The following is a 19,664-nucleotide window of genomic DNA, read 5'->3' as shown; positions in this document are numbered from 1 at the left end:
TGCTCAAGACTAGTGCTCAATCACTTGAACCACAACGCCACTTCTTGGAGATAAGTCTCATAGATTTTCTTGCCCAGGCTGGCTTTGAACTGTGATCCTCAGATCTCAGCCTTCTGAATAGCTAGAATTGCAGGAGCAACCGGCTCCTTTCAGCTTCTCCTTTCAGCGTTTTTTTGGTTTTGTTTTTGTTTGTTTGTTTGTTTTGGTCTTGTCAGTCCTGGGGCTTGAACTCAGGGCCTAATTATTGTTCCTGAGCTTCTTATCCTTTTTTTTTTTTTTTTTTTTTTTGTGGGTCATGGGGGTGAACTCAGCCTGGGCTCTTCAGCTCAAGGCTACCACCCTACCCTTGAGCCAAGTCCCATTTCCCATTTTCTAGAGGTTAATTGAAGAGCCTCAGGTCCTTTTGTGCCCGGCTGGCTTTGAACCTTGATACTCAGATCTCAGCTTCCTGAGTAGCTAAGATTACAGGCGTAGGCCACCGCACCTGGCTCTTTCCTCCTTTCTTTCTTTCTTTCTTTCTTTCTTTCTTTCTTTCTTTCTTTCTTTCCTTTCTTTCTTTCCTTTCTTTCCTTTTCTTTCTTTCCTTTTCTTTCTTTCTTTCCTTTTCTTTCTTTCTTTCTTTCCTTTTCTTTCTTTCTTTCTCTCTCTCTCTCTCTTTCTTTCTTTCTTTCTTTCTTTCTTTCTTTCTTTCTTTCTTTCTTTCTTTCTTTCTTTCTTTCTTTCTTTCTTTCTTTCTTTCTTTCTTTCTTTCTTTGTTTTGTGCCAGTCCTGGGGCTTGAACTTGAGGCCTGGGCACTGTCCTTGGATACGTTTTGCCCGAGGCTAGCACCCAGTCACTTGAGCCACAGCACTACTTCCGGCTTTTTCTGAGTATGTGGTACTGGAGAATTGAACCCAGGACTTTGTGCATGCTAGGAGAGCACACTACCACTAGGCTACATTCCCGGCCTGCCCTTGAGTTTCTTTTGCTCAGGGTAGTACTCTATCACTCGAGCCACAGTGCCACTTCTTTCTCTTGCCAATCCTGGGGCTTGAACTCAGGGCCTGAGCACTGTCTGGGCTTTTTCCTTGAGGCTAGCACTCTGCCATTTGAGCCACAGCCACAGCAACATTTCTGGCTTTTTCCATGTATGTGGTGCTGAGGAATCAAACCTGGGTATTTGTGCATGTTAGGCAAGCACTTTACCACCAGGCCACGCTCCCAGCCCCTCAGCTCTCCTCTTTTGGCATTAGTAATATCCTGAAATCTAGCCAGGTGCTGGTGGCTCAGGCCTGTAATCCAGGCTACTCAGGAGGCTGAAATCTGAGGGTCATGGTTCAAAGCCAGCCTGTGCAAAAAAGTTCATGAAGCTCTACTTTCCAGTTAACTACCCAAAAGCTGGACATAGAGCTATGTCTTGTGATGATTGCTAGCTTTGAGCCAATCAAGTTCAGTGACAGTGCCCAGGCTTTGAGTTCAAGCCCCAGGACTGGCACTCACACAAAAAAATCTGAATGATTATGTAGTTATTTAGTACAGAAGATGCCTTTGGAATGCTGTCAAATCTGTGAGCTGTTAGCATAGGATATTTTCTGAGAAGCATCTGGAAAGGAAGCCACTATACTATTCATATTCAGTACAGTATGTAATTTACACTTTTACAATAAATAAAATTGTTGTGAAGTTTGGAGAGGATAATTTGGCAATATCTCAAAATTAAAGTACCTGTACCTAGCTGGGCATGGTGGCTCATGTCTATAATCTTAGCAACTCAGGAAGCTGAAATCTGAGGATCACGGTTCAAAGTCAGCCTAGGCACTGAAGACCACAAGACTCTTATCTTCAATTAACCACTGAAACAGCAGAAGTGGCACTGTGGCTCAAGGTGTAGGGCAGTAGCCTTGAGCTGAAGAGCTCAGGAACAGGGCCCAGGCCCAGAGTTCAAGTCCCACGACTGACAAAAAAAAATGCTTGTAACTTATAACCTAGTATTTTCATGCCTAAGAATTTATGCTATAGGTAAACTTGTACAAACACAAGTATAATTCACTCATACAGCTGCCTATTCTATGAATGTAGTGCATATCTGTAATCCTAGCATTTGGGATGTGAAGGCAGGATTATTCAGTTAGAGGCTAGCTTGGGCTACCTACAAAGACCTCATCTCAAAAAAGACTAAAAGGTAGCCTGGGCAGAAAAATCGGAGACATTGCTAATTAATCAGTAAAAAACAAAAAAACCCAACTATGAGTGGCTTGGATTATAAGCCTCAGGTGCCTGGCTTCATTTCAGAATATTGATGCCAAGAAGAGATCTCCATCCTTGAGTAAAAAAAGCCAAGTGAGGATGAGGCCCTGAGTTCTAGCCTCAGTATCGATATACATACACAGAAATAAAAACCAAGTTAGGGGGAGAATGACTCACATTATAAAACTAGCTACTTAGAAGGCTGATTTCTGAAAATGGAGTTTAAAGCCAGTTAGGGCACATAAAACACTTGTATATATACAAGAATACTACTAGCAAGAAGTGGAATGAATATGAATTTGGGATAGCACATTTGCTTTATATTCTGTAGGCCAATCTAAAACTATTGTGAATGTATTTTCACATCCAGGCTGTCATTCCCTGCCACTGCCAGGGAATTTTAGTGACTTATCAAAACACTGAACTTGATTCTAGGCTACATGAGAAATGAGATCCTTAAACAGAGCCCTCATTCTGTGTGGAAAAAGTCCACTGACGATGAAGTGTTTGTCCTATATAAATAGCTTCCATCAGATAGTATCTTAGTCTCTAGATACAGTTGGTGAACAACAACTGAACTGCTTTGTTTATTTGATAGAAGGTCTTCAGGAGAAGGCCTGCAAGCATCTAATAAGAACAGCTAATTAGGGACATTTTCCCCCTCCTAACTGAATCCTAAGGTTTATACTTTACGGATAGAATCAAGTGCAGAATCTACAATAGATCATCAGACATGGGTAGGAATAAGGTAGATGGAAATGTTGCTTATTGTCCTTGCTCTTTGGGGATTCAGGGAATTTCACATTTACAGAGAACCTGCAAGAACCACATAAAGTATATTAAATAGCTGGGAGTTTGGCCTAGTAGTAGAGTGCTTTCCTAGTATGCACAAGACCCGGGTTCAGTTCCTCGGTACCACATACATAGAAAAAAGCTGTGGCTCACATGGTAGAGCTCTAGCCTTGAGAAAGCCCAAGAATAGTGCTCAAGCCCTGAGTTCAAGCCCCAAGACTGACAAAAAGAAAATCTTTCCTGCTTTGGGAGGAGCTGGGAGTTTGGCCTAGTGGTAGAGTGCTTGTCTATGCATGAAGACCCAGGTTCAATTCCTCAGTACCACATACATAGAAAAAAGTCAGAAGTGGTGCTGAGGCTCAAGTGGTAGAGCTCTAGCCTTGAGAAAGTCCAAGGACAGTGCTCAGGCCCTGAGCTCAAGCCCAGGACTGGCAAAAAAAAAAAAAAATCTGTTGAAACTGAGCTGGGTACGGTGGCTCAAGCCTGTAATCCTAGCTACTCAGGAGACTGAGATCTGAGGATCACTCTTCAAAGCCTGCCCCAGCACTACAAAGCAGAGAGACTCTTATCTCCAATTAATCACTGGAAAATGGGAAGTGGGACTGTGGCTAAAGGGTAGGGCAGTAGCCTTGAGTTGAAGAGCTCAGGGATAGTACCCTGGCCCAGAGTTCAAGCCCCATGACCCTCCCAAAAAGTATATTCAGATTAGACCTCATTTTGCTTCATTTGTTATTCACCTCTTTACAAGGTCCCCCCACCCCCACACAATGATTAACTTGTTCAAATCATTAGTATAGCCTTTGAATACTTCAGAGGTTTATTCGTTTATTTATGTTTATGTATGTATGTATGTATTTATTTATGCTGGCCTTGGAGCTTGAACTCAGAGCCTTAGCACTGTCCTTTTTTTTTTTTTTTTTGCTTAATGCTTGGGCCACAGCTGCTCTCCCTAAAGGTGGTTAATTGGAGATAAGAGCCTTTTGGAGCCGGGCACAGTGGTTCATGCCTGTAATTGTAGCTACTCAGGTGACTGAGATCTGAGGATCATAGTTCAAAACCAGCCCAGGCACTAAAGTCCATGAGAGTCATGTCCAATTAACCACCAGAAAACCAGAAGTGGTGCTGTAGTTCAAGGGGTAGGGCAGTAGGGCATTAGCTCTTCAGCTCAGGGACAGCGCCCAGGCTCAAAGTTCAAGTCCCATGATCCCCTCCCCCCCAAAAAAGGGGTCCAGGAGTTTGGCCTAGTGGTAGAGTGCTTGCCTAGCATGCACCAGGACCAGGGTTCGATTCCTCGGTACCACATACATAGAAAAAATCCGGAAGTGGTGCTGAGGCTCAAGTGGTAGAGCTCTAGCTTTGAGAAAAGTCCAAGGACAGTGCTCAGGCCCAAGACTGGCAAAAAAAAAAAAAAAAAAAAAAAAAAGTCTCCTGGACTTTCCTGCCTGCCTGGCTTTGAATCCTAATCATCAGATCTCAGCTTCCCGAGTGGCTAGAATTACAGGTGTGATCCATCTAGCACTTCTGGCTTTTTGGTGGTTAATTGGAGATGAGTCTCATGGACTTTCCTGTCCTGGCTGTCTTGGTATAGCAGCCCTTAGATCTCAGCCTTTTGAGTGGCTTTCTGTTCACTGGAATGTAAACAGGATATCTAGGATATCCGAAGCCAAGAGTTGGCAACTATGTATGTTGTTATAGCATGGTATATCAGGGACTGAGGTCCCTGAAGATTTAAAAGAATGTTATAGACTGCCTACCAAGGACTACTTTTACATAAGAAATTAATTTTTTGCATGGACTAGCACTGAACTTCTATTCTCCAGGTCTAAGCTCATTGAATAGTAGAATTATAAACATGAGTCATCAGCATCTAGCTTCTGGTTATTTCTTTTCACTTTTTTTCTTGGTCCTGGGGCTTGAACTGTAGACCTCAGTGCTGTCCCTGAGCTTCTTTTGCTCAAGGTGAGCACTCTACCACTTGAGCCACAGAACCATTTCTGGCTTTTTTGAGTAGTTTATTGGAGATAAGAGTCTGATGGAATTTCCTGCCTAGGATAACTTTGAACCGCAATCCTCAGGTCTCACCTGTCCTGGAGTGACACCAGCACCCAGCTTAGATTTTTTTTTTGGTTGTGGTACTTGAACTCTGGGCTTGGGCATTGTCCCTGAGCTGTTCAGCTCAATACCACCCTACCCCTTGAGCCACCGAGCCACTTCTGGACTTTTGGACTTCGTGCATGGGCTGGCTTTGAATTGCAATTCTCATATTTCAGCCTCCTGAGTAGCTAGGATTACAGGCGTGAGCCACTGCACCCAGCTTGTTTTTTTTTTTTTTTTGAGATATGGTCTTAAGTATAAATCCCAGTATGGCCTCAAGATTACTATGTAACCTAGGCTTGCCTGGGACTCACAATCCTGCTTTTTTCTCCCAAGTGCTGGGATTATGTTTGCCACCATCCTTGACTCTAGACATCTTTCTATGGGCATTGTCTCTGTCCTCTTTTGTTCCGTACCTACCACAATGTGTTGAAGTGAATGTTTAATTGTGGAGCAAGAGATGGGGCTCTCTTGCTAAGCAGGTTAGGGAAGTTACTGGATATAAAATGGTGCTCAGGTAGGTATTAGAAATGTATGATTTAGAAATGTATGGGGTTGGGCCTGGAGCAAGGCCAAGTGGTAGAGTGCTTGCCTAGCATGCTGAAGCCCTAGGTTTGATTCCTCAGTACCATGTACATAGAAAAAAACTAGAAGTGGTGTTGTGAATCAAGTGGTAGAGCACTAGCCTTGTAAAAGCCCAATGACAGTGCCCCGGCTGGAGTTCAAGCCCCAGGACTTAAGTATGGGTCTGAGCACATGGGTGCCCAAGTAATCCTACTTACTCTTGCCTGTAATCCTATCTACTCTGGATGCTGAGATCTGCCAGCCAAGGCAGGAAAGTTCATGACACTCTTATCTCTAATTAACCATCAAAAAGCTGGAAGTAGAGTTGTGGCTCAAGTAGCAGAGTGCTAGCCTTGAGCAAAGAAGCTCAGGACTAGCAATCAGGCCCAGCTCAAGAATTTTTTTTGTTTTTGCTTTTGTTTTTTTTCTTCCTAAATTGCAGACCTCCAGTCCAGATTGCACATGGCCAAACAGGGGTGAGTGGTGTCTGTCCAGGGTTTATGTAGGGAAGGAGCAGAGAGAAGGTGTGGCCAGGTGTGGGGAAGGTGTGGTTATGCCAGTGTGATTATGTTCAGAGCCTGGGACCCTCTCTCGGATGGGAGGCATGACCAGGAGTGGTTCAAGATGTGACCTTGTGAAGGGGGGAGATGACTGCCTCCAGGTGTGCCAGTTACCTACGTAACAGGTACTGTGCCAAGACTTACCCAGGAGCAGGAAAATGTCTGCCCAGGGCCATCTGTGCTGACCTTAAAAGAATCAGCCAAAAAAGAAAAAAGAATGTGTGGGGGACCTGAAGATATAGCTTCATGGTAGAGCAACTTAAGGCTGAAGCCTTGGTTTCAGTTCTCTATATACCCACAAAAATGAAACGAAATATTGAAGAGCTAAAAAAACACACCCATTCTGAAGCAGCAACTGTCTTATTGTTTATGTAAACTGTGAGTGACCCAAAAGTGCACCTAAATTAAAGAAACAGAATTGTGGTGCCATTAAGTCCCAGGAACTGACCTGTCTGTGTTAAAACTGGTGTAAATTCAAGGGATGGCATTTGTTTTCTAAAACCATAAAACTACCCTTAGACAGCTAATTAGGACTCTACTGGTATAGGAATCCCCCTTAGCTCCAACTGCCCTGAACTGTCCCTAACCCCTACCTTGTCTCATTCCAATAGCTGATTGCTGTGTTAATGTAAATCTGTAGTCTTTGCCTTTAAAAGCCCTGTAGAAAAGCTGTTCAGGGCTTCCTCCTGGGCTCCTGCTGTATGGGAGTGTAGGATGGAGCCTGGAGCTAGCCCGCCTGAATAAAGCCTTGCTTTTGCATTTTGGAACGGCTGACTCTCGGTGGTCTCTTGGTGGTCGTCCTGAGACTTGGGCATAACATATATGGATTATGGAAATGACACTATAATAAAATAAAGTGAACTACAACTTACATCTCAAGAACAGGTATGCTGAGTGATAAAAGCCAGTCTGAAAAAGTTATTGTAAGTTTATATAAATAATAAAATTGCTGAGATCATGAAATTAGTGTTTGCCAGAGGTCGGGGGTAACGGTGGGCATGAGTGAGACTTTGTGATCTGGATTTTGGTAGTGTTTACCAAATGATAACTACATGCCAATAGAATTTCCTAGTTTTTTTTTTTTTTTTTTTGCCAGTCCTGGGCTTGAGCTCAGGGCCTGAGCACTGTCCTTGGAATTTTCTCAAGGCTAGAGCTCTACCACTTGAGCCTCAGCACCATTTCTGGCTTTTTTCTATGTATGTGGTACTGAGGAATCGAACCCGGGTCTTCATGCATGCTGGGCAAGCACTTTAACCACTAGGCGAAACTCCCGGCCCCAGAATTTCCTAGTTTTTATACTGTACTTGTTATGTAAGATGTAACTACAGAGGAAATTAGGTGAAAAGTACACAGGACCTCTATATTATCTTCTTGTGAGTTTAGAATTACTTCAAAGTTTGAAAATCTGCCAGATGTGAGGACACCTATAATTATGCTACTGAGGGAGGTGCAAGCAGGAGGATCAAGGCCAGCCTAGACAAAGACAGTTGTCAACATATGAACAAAAGACTGGCAGCATGGACTTCACTTTCAGGGAGGTAGGTAGGTATACTTACTATTTCATATCTCACTGAAACCCTGAGCCTCCCCATATCATTGACATTAAATGACAAATATAAAAATAGCTGAGCATGTTATATAAAATTAACTGAGTTCAGTCCCCAGGACTGGCAAAACAAAACAAAACCCTAAAACGTTTTACTTAGTGAGGCGCTAGTGGTCCATGCCTGTGATCCTAGCTACTTAGAGGCTGAGATCTGAGGATCGAGGTTCAAAGCCAACCAGAAGTGACATTGAGTTCAAGCCCCACAACTGTCAAAAAAAAGAAAAGAAAAAGTTTTACTTTTGGAGACTGGGAATGTGGATCAAGTGGTAGAGTGCTAGCCTTGAGCAAAAAAGAAGCTCAGGGACAGTGCCCAGGTCCTGAATTCCAGACTTAGGACTGACAAAGCAACACAAACAAAAATAACAAACTTATCAAACTTACGACAAGGATGGATGGACACCTGTGGTTTTTTTTTTTTTTTTGTCGATCATGGGGCATGAACTCTGTGCCTGGGCGCTATCCCTGAGTTCTTCATTTCAAGGCCCTACCCATTGAGCCACAGCACCACTTTCGGTTTTCTGGTGGTTAATTGTAGATAAGAGTCTCATGGACTTTAGGGCCGCCTTGATCTGTGATCCTCAGATCTCAGTCTCCTGAGTAGCTGGCATTACAGACACGAGCCACCATGCTGGCTTTTTTTCTTTTTCTTTTCCCCAGTCCTGGGGTCTGAACTCAGGGCTTAGGCACTGCTTTTGGACACTTTTGCTCAGGGCCACTTCCAGATTTTTCTGTGTATGTGGTACCAAGGAATTGAACCCAGGGCTTTGTGCATGCTAGGCAAGCTCTGTACCACTAGGCCACATTCCCTGCATATCTGTCTTTTTTTGTGTGTGGGTCAAGGTGCTTGAACCCCGCCTGGGCACTGTCCCTGAGCTCTTCAGCTCAAGACTACCACCCTACCCCTGGGCCTGGACCTACATTTCAAGGGATGCCCAGGGAGGGGGTGGGGAGAGGGAAACCGGGACAAAAACATGAGTATCAATGTGTAAGAAGTAATGCACCCACTGCCTGATAAAAGTAACTAACTCCTCTATACATTACCCCAATAAAATAAAATTTAAAAAAAGAGAAGCCCTGACATTAATAGCTAACTTTTAACAAGCTGGTCAATCTTACAGTCTGTGAGCAAGTGAATTGAGGGAACACTTGTCTAAAGTGAATTTTGGCCAACTGTCAACTTTTTCATCATAAATACCCAGGAAGTTAAAGCACTCACTGCATGTTATCAGCGTTGCCAGCACCTGAGGCTAGATAAGTGTACTATCTCCCCAACTTTGCATCACTTTGCTTTAATAGAAAGCTTCTTTTTCCTGGGGGTGGGGGTGGGGGACTGGGCCCTGTCCTTGAGCTCTTCAGCTCTATCGGTGGTCACTCCCGGTTTTCCAGTGGTTGGACCAGGCTGGCCTTGAACCTTGATCCTCAGATCTCAGACTGCTGAGTAGCTAGGATTCCAGGCCTGAGTCACCGCACCAGGCCGGTCGTAAGCTTTCTTAATTGCTACCTGGATACGGGGACATCATCAAGAACTTTTGGGGACCTCCTCCCTGGAGCATCAAGGGGTCACGGATCCCACTATTTGGGAGGTGCTCGCTGCGCAACTGACAAACTCCTCTACGGTCTGTTTGTTTGTTTGTTTTTCCCCCTTAGTTGTGATTTTGAATTTCAGCTTCTCCAGAGGTGCCACACAGGGGCCAGTGTGTGACCCCTCGTGGAGGGTTACCAGCCAAGTCGGGCCGAGGCGGGGAAAGCGCGCAGCCCGCCTCCCGCCGCGCGACCCCGGCCCCGCCCCTCGCCGCGCGCGCTCCCGCCGCGCCCCGCGCCGGTCCCCACGCCGCCGCGGCCGCCGCCGGCGCGCGCGTCCCCGCCCCTCGCCACTCGGGCCGCCGCGAGCGAGTCCGGGCGGACTGCGAGCGGTCGCCTTGGAAGTCCCGGGCCGGGCGGCTGTGGCGCCGCCGCGCGGGTCGGTGGGATCGGGGCGGAATTCCCTGTGTGGAGACCGGAGCGAGAGAGCGTGATGGAGGCTGCGGTGGCGGCGGCGGTATCCGGTGTCTGCGCCGTGGCGGCGAGGTGAGCATTCGTCGCCTGTTCTCCGCGACCGAGGAGGCCACCGCTGGCTGCCCGCCCTCCGCGGGGGCCGCGTCGCCGACATGGCCGGGATCATTAAGAAGCAGATCCTGAAGCACCTGTCCCGGTAAGAGCGCCCGCGCCGTCCCCCGGACGCCGTCCCCCGGACGCCGTCCCAGTCTCGGTCCCTTCCCGACCCGCCTTCCCCCTTGCGCCGCGCTCGGGGCTGGAGGGCGGGAGGCGGGCCCCGAGCGGGACTCCGTAGTCTCCCCCGCCCCCTGCCTGACCACCCCCCCACCCCACTCGAGCCCGGACAGCCCCCCCACCCGTGCCCGCCGGCGCCAACCGTTGTCACCACTCGGTTCCCCGCTCGCCCTGGGCCCGCGCAGTCGGGGCGCTCGCGACGGAGCCGGCCGTCTCCTCCGACGCCTCCTGTGCCTCCCGGGGCCTTGTGGCCTGCGACCTCCGCTCCCCACCCTCGCAGCGGGTCACCGCGACCTCCCCGCCGCCGCTGGGGCCCCTCAGCTTCCCGGGCCTGTGGACGCGCCGCCGCCGCCCGCCTCTTCACCAGCCCCAGCGCTTTCCTGAAGCCTTCCTCCCAGGCTGGGTTCTGAACCCCGGCACCCAGTCCTCCAGCTCCCTCCGGACTCCCCCCTCCCCCGTTCCCAGGGCAGACCCCGGCTCTGGCCTTCCCAGAGCTTCCCGCTCCTCTTCTTCTGTCTGTCCCTCTTGTCAGCCCTGCACCCAGACCCTTTCTCTCCTAGCTTCTTTCTCCCTCCTTTGCCTCATGAAAACTGGGGATAAAGTTTGAGCGACCTTCCCTTTAAGAAGCCCGGGAGGGTTTTTTCATTTTTATTTTTATTTTTTGACAGACCGGTTTGAAAAGTGCCACCCAGGTTTATCTGCTTCAGCTTTGTTACATCTTGCTGTTTTGCTCAGTGTTTTTTAACCGGACTCCAGTGGTGGACTGGCAAGACAGTTTCAGCTATGAATGCCTGCTGACTTCTAGGCTATGACTGCAGCGTGTCAGAACAGGTGGTCAGAAAAATTTGGCAGCTAGGTTTTCAGTTACTTTTTTTTTTTTGGCTAGTCTTAGGGCTTGAATTCAGAGCCTGGGCATTGTTTCTTAGCTTTTTTGGGTCAAGGCTAGTACTCAGTTGAGCCACAACATCACTTCTGGCCTCTTCTGGTACTGAGGAATCGAACCCAGGGCTTCAGGCATCCTAAGCAAGTACTGTACCAGTCAGCCACATTCCTAGCCCTTTCACTTAACTTTGGAATCCTCATTCCAGAGGCCAGATCTGGTGATTTAATCAGCCTTTGGGGCTCTACAGTGATCATTGATTTTTAGGAGGTAGGGGAAAGGGAAGAGGCCTGTCAGCAGGGGAACACTCAGGCCTTGTACTCCTGTAAATTTCCAGGTCTTTCTCCATTGCTGCCTCAAGATGGGTGAGATAGGTTATTCTGCCACTGTGTCTCTTTTTTCTGGCTGACACGTTGGTATACTTTGATGTTAGGTTTTAATTTCAACCAGATTCAGATGCATCTTTTAGTTAATCATAATCTTTTTAAATTTTAATATATACTTTTTGTAATTAACAGAAGGGTTACATTATATTTTGCAGATAGAAGGTGCATTACTTCACAAACATTGCTACCCTTTCTCCTACCCTTTCTCATGTTTTTGTCCCCATTTCCCTCCTCCCACCCCCTCACTAATCATAATCTTATAGAGAAAAAGCAGATTGGAAACTAGAACTGGAGAGTGTGGCTTTCAGTCTTTATCCAAATGACCTAACATATTTTCTTTCATGTACAGTTAATCCAGGTGTTTTAAGTAAAAAAAAAAAAAATTTTTTTTTTTTGCCTGTCCTGGGGCTTGAACTCAGCCTGGACACTGTCCTTGGGCTTTCTCAAGGCTAGCACTCTACTGCTTGAGCTACAGCACTACTTCCAGCTTTTTCTGTTTATGTGGTACCAAGGAATTGTGCTCAGGGCTTCATACATGCTAAAGTAAGAATAAAAATTGCAGACATAATACCAGAGGAAAACTTTAATGATTTTTTCGTTTGTTTATTTTTGTAGGTCATAGGGCGCTGTGCCTGAGCTCTTCAGCTCAAAGCTATCACCGTACCCATGAGCCAAGCCCCACTTCGTGTTTTCTAGATGTTAATTGGAGGTCCTGTGTACTGGGGCTGGCTTTGAACCTTGATCCTTAGATCTCAGCCTCCTGAGTAGCTAGGATTACAGGCATGAGCTACTGTGCTTGGCTAAATTTTAATAATTTGAATAAACATTTTTTTTGGTATCAGATTTATGGGCCCTGTTTCTTAGTTTTTCTGCTTAAAGCTAGTACTCTGCCATTTGAGCCTCAGTTTCATTTCTGGCATTTGGCAAGTTTCAAACTGAGGTCCTCAGATCTCAGTCTCCTGAGGAGTTAGAATAACAGGCAGGAGCCGCTGGTCCCTGCTAGGGATGATCTCATTTTTATAACATTTATTTAAGAGTCTAAGATTTTTTCTCTCCCCCTTCCCTAACTTAGAAAGAGGATAAAATACTACCTACTATAAAGGCTATTGTAGGTTAGTATGGTGGTGCATACTGTGCCTGTAATCCCAGGCTAAGGCAAGAGGATGGAGAGTTTCAGGCCAGGCTACATGATTAGAACTTGGCTCAAAATGAACTAGTAATAACAATAAAGGTTATTGTGAAAGTTAAATGAATTGGTATTTATAAGGACTTAGCACTGTGCCAAGGACATAGTAACTTCTCAGGAGAACGTGGTTTTGTATTTTTTGGGTTGCAACTGGTATTATTTGATACAAGCCAGAATTGTGTGTGTGTGTGTGTGTGTGTGTGTGTGTGTGTGTGTGTGTGTGAGAGAGAGAGAGAGAGAGAGAGAGAGAGAGAGAGAGAGAGAGAGAGAGAGAGAGAGAGGGAGAGAGAGGGAGAGAGATAGATATTTTTGAGGGGGGGGAGCTTTCTAGGATTTGAACTGAAAGTTTCCTTTTTAGATGAAGTAGCAATAGTTTGATAGACATTAAGGGATTTTTTTTTTCCTGGACAGAAGAGGAAGAGGAAGGGTTGTATTGTAGCTTAAATTTCAGGGCTCAAGGATGGTCTTATGGAAGGTAAATCTAGTTAGAAAGGCCAAACTTTTAAGGCCTTCATATTAAGCTTGGAAAAGCTGCTTAACTGTATGACATTTGCATGTCTGTCTTTTCCGACACACATACACTGTAACCATATGTGACATTTGTGTATCTGTGTGTCTTTTCCACCACATCGACAGTCTCTTGCTAACTGATGGGGAAGGGGAAGGGAAAGGTATCTATGAGATCTGATGTTACATAAATATTATAGATGTTTGATAATTACTTGTTGGTGTGACAATGCCATTTTGCCCCAAGGAGAATGTCTTGAAAAGAGGATCTACTCTGCATTACATCTGTTTGCGTCAAGAGGTTTCAGATAGTCAAGTGTCTTATTGAAATGTGCCTGCCTGCCTTTCTTCCTTCCTTCCCTTCCTTCCTTCCTTCCTTCCCTCCCTCCCTCCCTCCCTCCCTTCTCTCTCTCTCTCTCTCTCTCTCTCCTCTCTCTCTCTTCTCTCTCCTCTCCTCTTCTCTCTCTCTCTCTCTCTCTCTCTCTCTCTCTCTCTCTCTCTCTCTCTCTCTCTCTCTCTCTCTCTCTCTCTCTCCTCTCCTCTCCTCTCCTCTCCTCTCCTCTCCTCTCCTCTCCCCTCCCCTCCCCTCCCCTCCCCTCCCCTCTCCTCTCTCTCCTGGGACTTGAACTTGCCCTGAGCTGCTTTTGTTCAAGGCTAGCATTCTTTCTTTTTTTTTTTTTGCCAGTCCTGGGCTTGAGCTCAGGGCCTGAGCACTGTCCTTGGGCTTTCTCAAGGCTAAAGCTCTACCACTTGAGCCTCAGCACCACTTCTGGCTTTTTTTCTGGGTATGTGGTACTGAGGATTCGAACCCTGGTCTTTGTGCATGCTAGGCAAGCAATCTACCACTAGGCCAAACTCCCGTCCCCAAGGCTAGCATTCTTACCACTTGAGCCACAGTGCCACTTTGAGCATTTTCTGTTTATGTGGTACTGAAGAATCAAACCCAAGGCTTTATGAATCCTAGACAAGCACTCTACCACTGAGCCACATTCCCAGCCTGAAATGCATCTTTCTTTTCTTTCTTTTTCTTTTCTTTTCTTTTTTTTTTTTTTTTTTTTGTGGGTTATGGGGCTTGAACTCAGCCTGGGTACTATTCCTGAGCTGTTCAGCTCAAGGCTACTGCCCTACCCTTAAACCAAGCCCCACTTCCAGTTTTCTAGAGGTTAATTGGAGATAAGAGTCTGAGGTCTTTTTGTGCCTGGGCTGGCTTTGGATCTTGATCCTCAGATCTCAGCCTCCTGAGTAGCTAGGATTACAGGTATCTTAGTGGCAAGATATTGTGGTAAGCAGGATTTGGGGAAAATGTTACTCAAGATGTTTTCTTTTTTCTCTCTTTTGTGTTGATACTGGATCTTGAACTCAGGACCTCTGGCTTTCTCTCTCTCAGCTTTCTTACAGCTGGCGTTCAACACTTGAGGCACACTCTTAAGTCCTTCATTTTACTGGTTAATTAAGACGAAGTTCCTCGGACTTTTCTGCTTGACCTGGTTTTGAACTTCAGCCCTTTATATCTCAGTCTTCTGAGTAGAATTACAGGTACAGATACAGGTACAGGTACAAAGACTAGCATTAGACAGTTCCTTAAATACCCATGCTAGGCTAGGCTCTAATCTGGGCACTAAGAACGCAACAGGGAAAATATAAATGTCTTTTAAATGCTTCAACCCATAGCATTGATGACTGCTGTTTAATACACATAACTTTACTGCATAGTATTCATTTAGATGGCACAGTATTCATTTAGATAGACCTAAGATGAGAACTTTCTCTAAAAACACAAAGTAATGGGGCCTGGAGGGGAGCCTAGTGGTAGAGTGCTTGCCTAGCATGCACAAAACCCTGGGTTTGATTCCGTGGTAGCACATGCTCAGAAAAAGCCAGATGTGGTGCTATGGCTCAAGTGGCAGGGTGCTATTCTTGAGCAAAAAGTGCCCAAGCACAATGCCCAGGCCCTGAGTTCAAGCCCCAGGACGGGCAAAAACACCCCCCCCCAAAAAAAAACAAACAACAAAATAATTGCTCATTAAAATAAAAGGCCCAGGCTGGGAGTTTGGCCTAGTGGCAGCCTAGCATGCATGAAGACCCGGGTTAGATTCCTCAATACCACATATACATAGAAAAAGCCAGAAATGGTGCTGTGGCTCAAGTGGTAGAGCTCTAGCCTTGAGAAAGTTCAAGGACAGTGCTCAGGCCCTGAGCTCAAGCCCAAGACTGGCAAAAAAAAAAAAAGCCCAAACTGGGTGTGGTGGCTCATGCCTGTAATCCTAGCTACTCAGGAGGATCAGGAGGCTGAAATCATGGTTCTAAGCCAGCTGGGGCACTAAAATCCATGGGACACATCTCCAGTTAACCACCAGAAGACCAGAAGTGACACTGTGGCTCCAGGGGTAGGGCGTAGCCTTGAGCTGAAGAGCTCAGGAACATGACCTAGAGTTCAAGCAACATGACCCCCCCCACACCCAGGTTCTATTCTTTGGTACCACATACATAGAAAAAAGCCAGAAGTGGTGCTGTGGTTCAATCTCTAACCTTGAGAAAGTCCAAGCACATTTCTCAGGCCCTGAGCTCAAGCCCAGGACTGGCAAAAAAAAAAAAAAAAAAAAAAAAAAATAAGGAAGAGGCACTGGGAGTTTGGCCTAGTGGTAGAGTGCTTGCCTAGCATGCAGGAAGACCCGGGTTCAATTCCTCGGTACCACATACATAGAAAAAAGCCAGAAATGGTGCTGAGGCTCAAATGGTAGAGCTCTAACCTTGAGAAAGTCCAAGGACAGTGCTCAGGCCCTGAGCTCAAGCCCAGGACTGGTGAAAAAAAAAAAAAGAATAAGGAAGAATAATTCATAGCTAAGAGATTGTTTTTCTTTTGCCAGCCCTGGGGCTTGAACTCAGGGCCTGAGCACTGTCCTTGGGGTTTTTCCTCAAGGCTAGTGCTCTGCCACTTGAACCGCAACACCTTTCCCAGCTTTTTCTAATATGTAGTACTGTGGAATCAAACCCAAGCCTTGCTCGGCAAGCACTCTATTACTAGGCCAAACTCCTGGCCCAAGTAGATTTTTTTTTTTATAGGATTAGAGTATGTATTTATTACAGTATATGACTAATAGCTATTTAATAAGAGTAGCTATAACATTGCTAGAGCAGTTAGGGACACTTTCACAGCATGAATGATAGAAAGCTGACTGGCCCATTTAAAAAGCCATTAGAAGTCTTTATTATTTACTCCAAGTGACTTAGTGACAGAGACATGGTTGATAGACTTAATATAGGTGTTTAGAAAATGTCAGTATTAGGTGAAATTAGAGGCACAGATTTCAATAATTCTTTTTGATGAATGAGCCTGATTGAGCTTGCCTTCTTCAGGTCCTAATGCATGCCCCACTCTTCTTACTGCTTAGAGTGCTTCAGAGTGCAGAAGAGCTGGAGCTTCAGAGATGGGAGCCATCCCCACTGGACAGTACCTGGTTCCAGCTTCACAGGGGCTGCTTGCCAGTCTCTTTTGCAGAGGCTTGCAGGCCAGGTCTCAACTTGTCAGTCATGTTCTTTGACACTAGACTAGTTGTCACAGTCATCTCTCAAATAATTACTTTGTGCATGTTCTAGTAACTAGTCAAATTATACATGCCTGTTTCTCTTATTTTCTTGTGTTGCTTTAGAATAAAGTGCTTTTTCCAGGCGTAAGTGGCTTATGTCTCTAATCCTAACTACTCTGGAAGTTTAGATCTGAGGATGACAATTCAAAGCCAGCCTGTGCAGGAAAGTCCATGAGCCTTGTATCTTGAATCAACCATCAAAAAGCCAGCAGTGGAGCTGTGTGGCTAATATGGGAAGTAGTAGAAAGCCAACCTTGAGTGAAAAAGCTAAGGGACAGCATCCAAGTCCTGAGCTCAAGCTGCAATGTGAATGTACTGTGCACACACATAAAAATGAATAAAGTACTTTTATCTACTTAGCAAATATTTAATAGACATCTGTACTAGTAAGCATTTGCAAATCTGTGAGAACTTAATCTTCATCATAACCTTATGAGGTAGACATTCGGCTTATTTATTTATTTTGCCAGTCCTGAGGCTTGAACTCAGGGCCTGGGCACTGTCCTTGTGCTTTCTCAAGTCTAGTGCTCTACCACTTGAGCTACAGCACCACTTCTGGCTTCTGATTTTTTTCTGTGTATGTAGTACCAAGAGTGCTAGCTTTGAGAAAGCTAAAGGATAGTGCCCAAGCACTGAGGTCAAGCCCCAAGACTGAAAAACAAAATGAAGAAGCCCATCAGTGTTTCTGCCCTGTCGTTTCCTCTATCAGAGTGAAATCACTGGCCTATTTTTGTGTTTTATATAAATGGGAACACATTTTTTTTGTGTGTGCCAGTACTCTCAGGGCCTGAGCCCTGTCCTTGGGTTTTCTCAAGGCTAGAGCTCTACCACTTGAACCACAGCAATGTTCCTTTTTTTTTTTTTTTTTTTTTTTTTTTTTTGCTGTTGTTGGTTGTGGGGCTATAACTCTTGGCCTGGGTGCTGTCCCTGAGATCTTTAGCTCAAGGCTATGGCCCTACCCCTTGAGCCACAGAACCACTTCTGGTTTTCTGGTGGTTAACTGGAGATAAAAGTCTCATGGTCTTCAGTGCCCAGGTTGGTTTTGAACCGTGATCCTCAGATCTCAGCATCCTGAGTAGCTAGGATTACAGGCATGAGCCACTATGCCCGGCTCTAAACCGTTTTTTTTTTTAAGTATGATTTTTGCTGCCTTTTTTTTTTTTTTGCCACTTCTGGGGATTGAAATCAGGGCCTGGGCACTGCCCCTGAGTTACATTTTGTTCAAGGTTAACACTCTACCACTTGTGCCATGGCACCCACTTCTGGCCTTTCTGTTCTTGTACTGAAGAATCAAACCCAGGGCTCCATGCATGCTAGGCAAGCACTGTACCATTGAGCCATATTCCCAGCCCACATGGTTGCTTAAAAAAAAAAATTATTTTTGCCAGTCCTGGGCTTGAGCTCAGGGCCTGAGCACTGTCGTTGGACTTTCTCAATACTAGAGTTCTACCACTTGAGCCTCAGCACCACTTCCAGCTTTTTTCTATGTATGTGGTACTGAGAAATTGAACCTGGGTCTTCGTGCATGCTAGGCAAGCACTCTACCACAAGACTAAACTCCTGGCCCATGATTGCTTTTATGTTGGACCTTTTTCCCCCCCCATTAAATAGAGTACCTTACTATATTTTCCAGGCTGTTCTTGAACTCATGGGCTCAAGTGATCCTGCGTGCTTGGACTACAAGTGTGGACTACCACACGCAGCTTTATTTCTGTCTCTTATGTAGTATTGGGTAGGCAACCACCCTACCACTAACCTACCTTCCCAGTCTGGTTTTGCCATCCTATTTCTACTCCCAACCCCCAGCTCTGGTTTTAATTTTGAGACAAAGTTTCATTATGTATCACAGACTGGCCACAAACACAATCCTTTTGTTTCGGCCTCTATGTCAATTGTCATATAGACATGAGACACTATCCAACTTGAGAGTATGTGGCCCAAGCTCAGGAATGAGACTTGTGGAATTGAAGGCAAATGGGCAACTCTGTACCTACTTGCCACCAAATTAAGGACAGTGTATTTATTGGATTGGGTTTATTTGCCTACTTAAATAATGTTTTTACATGTGTGCTTAATTTTTTTTAACTTTCTGCTTTTATCTCTCTTTCTCTTTCTCTCTCCCTCCCTCTCCCTCCCTCTCCCTCTATGTCTATGTCTATCTCTATATCTTGCTAGACCTGGGGCTTGAACTCAGGGCCTAGGTCCTGTTCTTGGGCACTTTTTTGCTGCCACTTGGGCCACAGTGCCATTTCTGGCTTTTTCTGTATTTGTGGTTCCAGGGGATCGAACCCAGGGCTTTTCGCATGGTAGGCAAGCATGTGGTAAGACATGTTCCTCGTTGCCTTAATTTTTTTTTTTTCATCCTGGGCTTGGGCACAGGGCTTGAGCACTGTCCTTGGGCTTTCTCAAGGCTAGAGCTCTACTACTTGAGCCACAGTGCCACTTCTGGTTTTTTTTCTATGTATGTGGTACAAGAAATTGAACCCGGGTCTTCTTGCATGCTAGGCAAGCACTCTACCACTAGGCCAAACTCCCAGCCCTGGCCACTTAATTTTTTTTTTTTTTTTTTGGTCATGGGCCTTGAACTCGGCTTGGGCACTGTCCTTGAGCTCTTCTGCTCAAGTTTACCACCCTACCCTTGAGCCAAGCCCCACATGTTTTCAAGAGATCAATTGGAGATAAGTCTCAGGTCCTTTTGGTGCCCAGGCTAGCTTTGAACCTTAATCCTCAGATCTCAGCCTCCTGAGTAGCTAGGATTACAGGTGTGAGTCACCACACCCGGCCTTGGCTGCTTAATTTTGTTTTTAATATATTTTTTGTTGTAATTAATAGAAGGGTTACATGATATTTGCCAGATAAATGGTGCCTTAGTTGCCACACATTGATACCCTTTCACATGTCATGGTCCCCATTTCCCTTCCCCCCTCCCCCACCCTTAATTTTTTTATTAGAGAATTTATTAACGTTTATTTTTACATCATATTTAAAATGACAAGTTTAACAAACA

General features: G+C 45.5%; 1 protein-coding gene across 1 annotated transcript in view; it reads left to right on the top strand.

Annotated features, from left to right (window-relative positions):
* Nucleotides 1-9,755: 9,755 nt before the first annotated feature.
* Nucleotides 9,756-19,664, top strand: part of Bltp3a (bridge-like lipid transfer protein family member 3A) — a 49,650-nt gene continuing 39,741 nt past the window's right edge. Inside the window, exon 1 of the mRNA XM_090355844.1 lies at nucleotides 9,756-10,034. Coding sequence (XP_090211970.1) covers nucleotides 9,991-10,034 — 44 coding nt within the window. The 5' untranslated portion in view covers nucleotides 9,756-9,990. The remainder of the gene's footprint in view (nucleotides 10,035-19,664) is intronic.

This window comes from Megascapheus bottae, chromosome 22, assembly GCF_031878675.1.
Source record: "Megascapheus bottae isolate mThoBot1 chromosome 22, mThoBot2.hap1, whole genome shotgun sequence".
Classification (NCBI taxonomy): Eukaryota; Metazoa; Chordata; class Mammalia; order Rodentia; family Geomyidae; genus Megascapheus; species Megascapheus bottae.
Note: the sequence above shows the minus strand (reverse complement) of the source record. Positions and strands in the feature narration are given on the sequence as shown.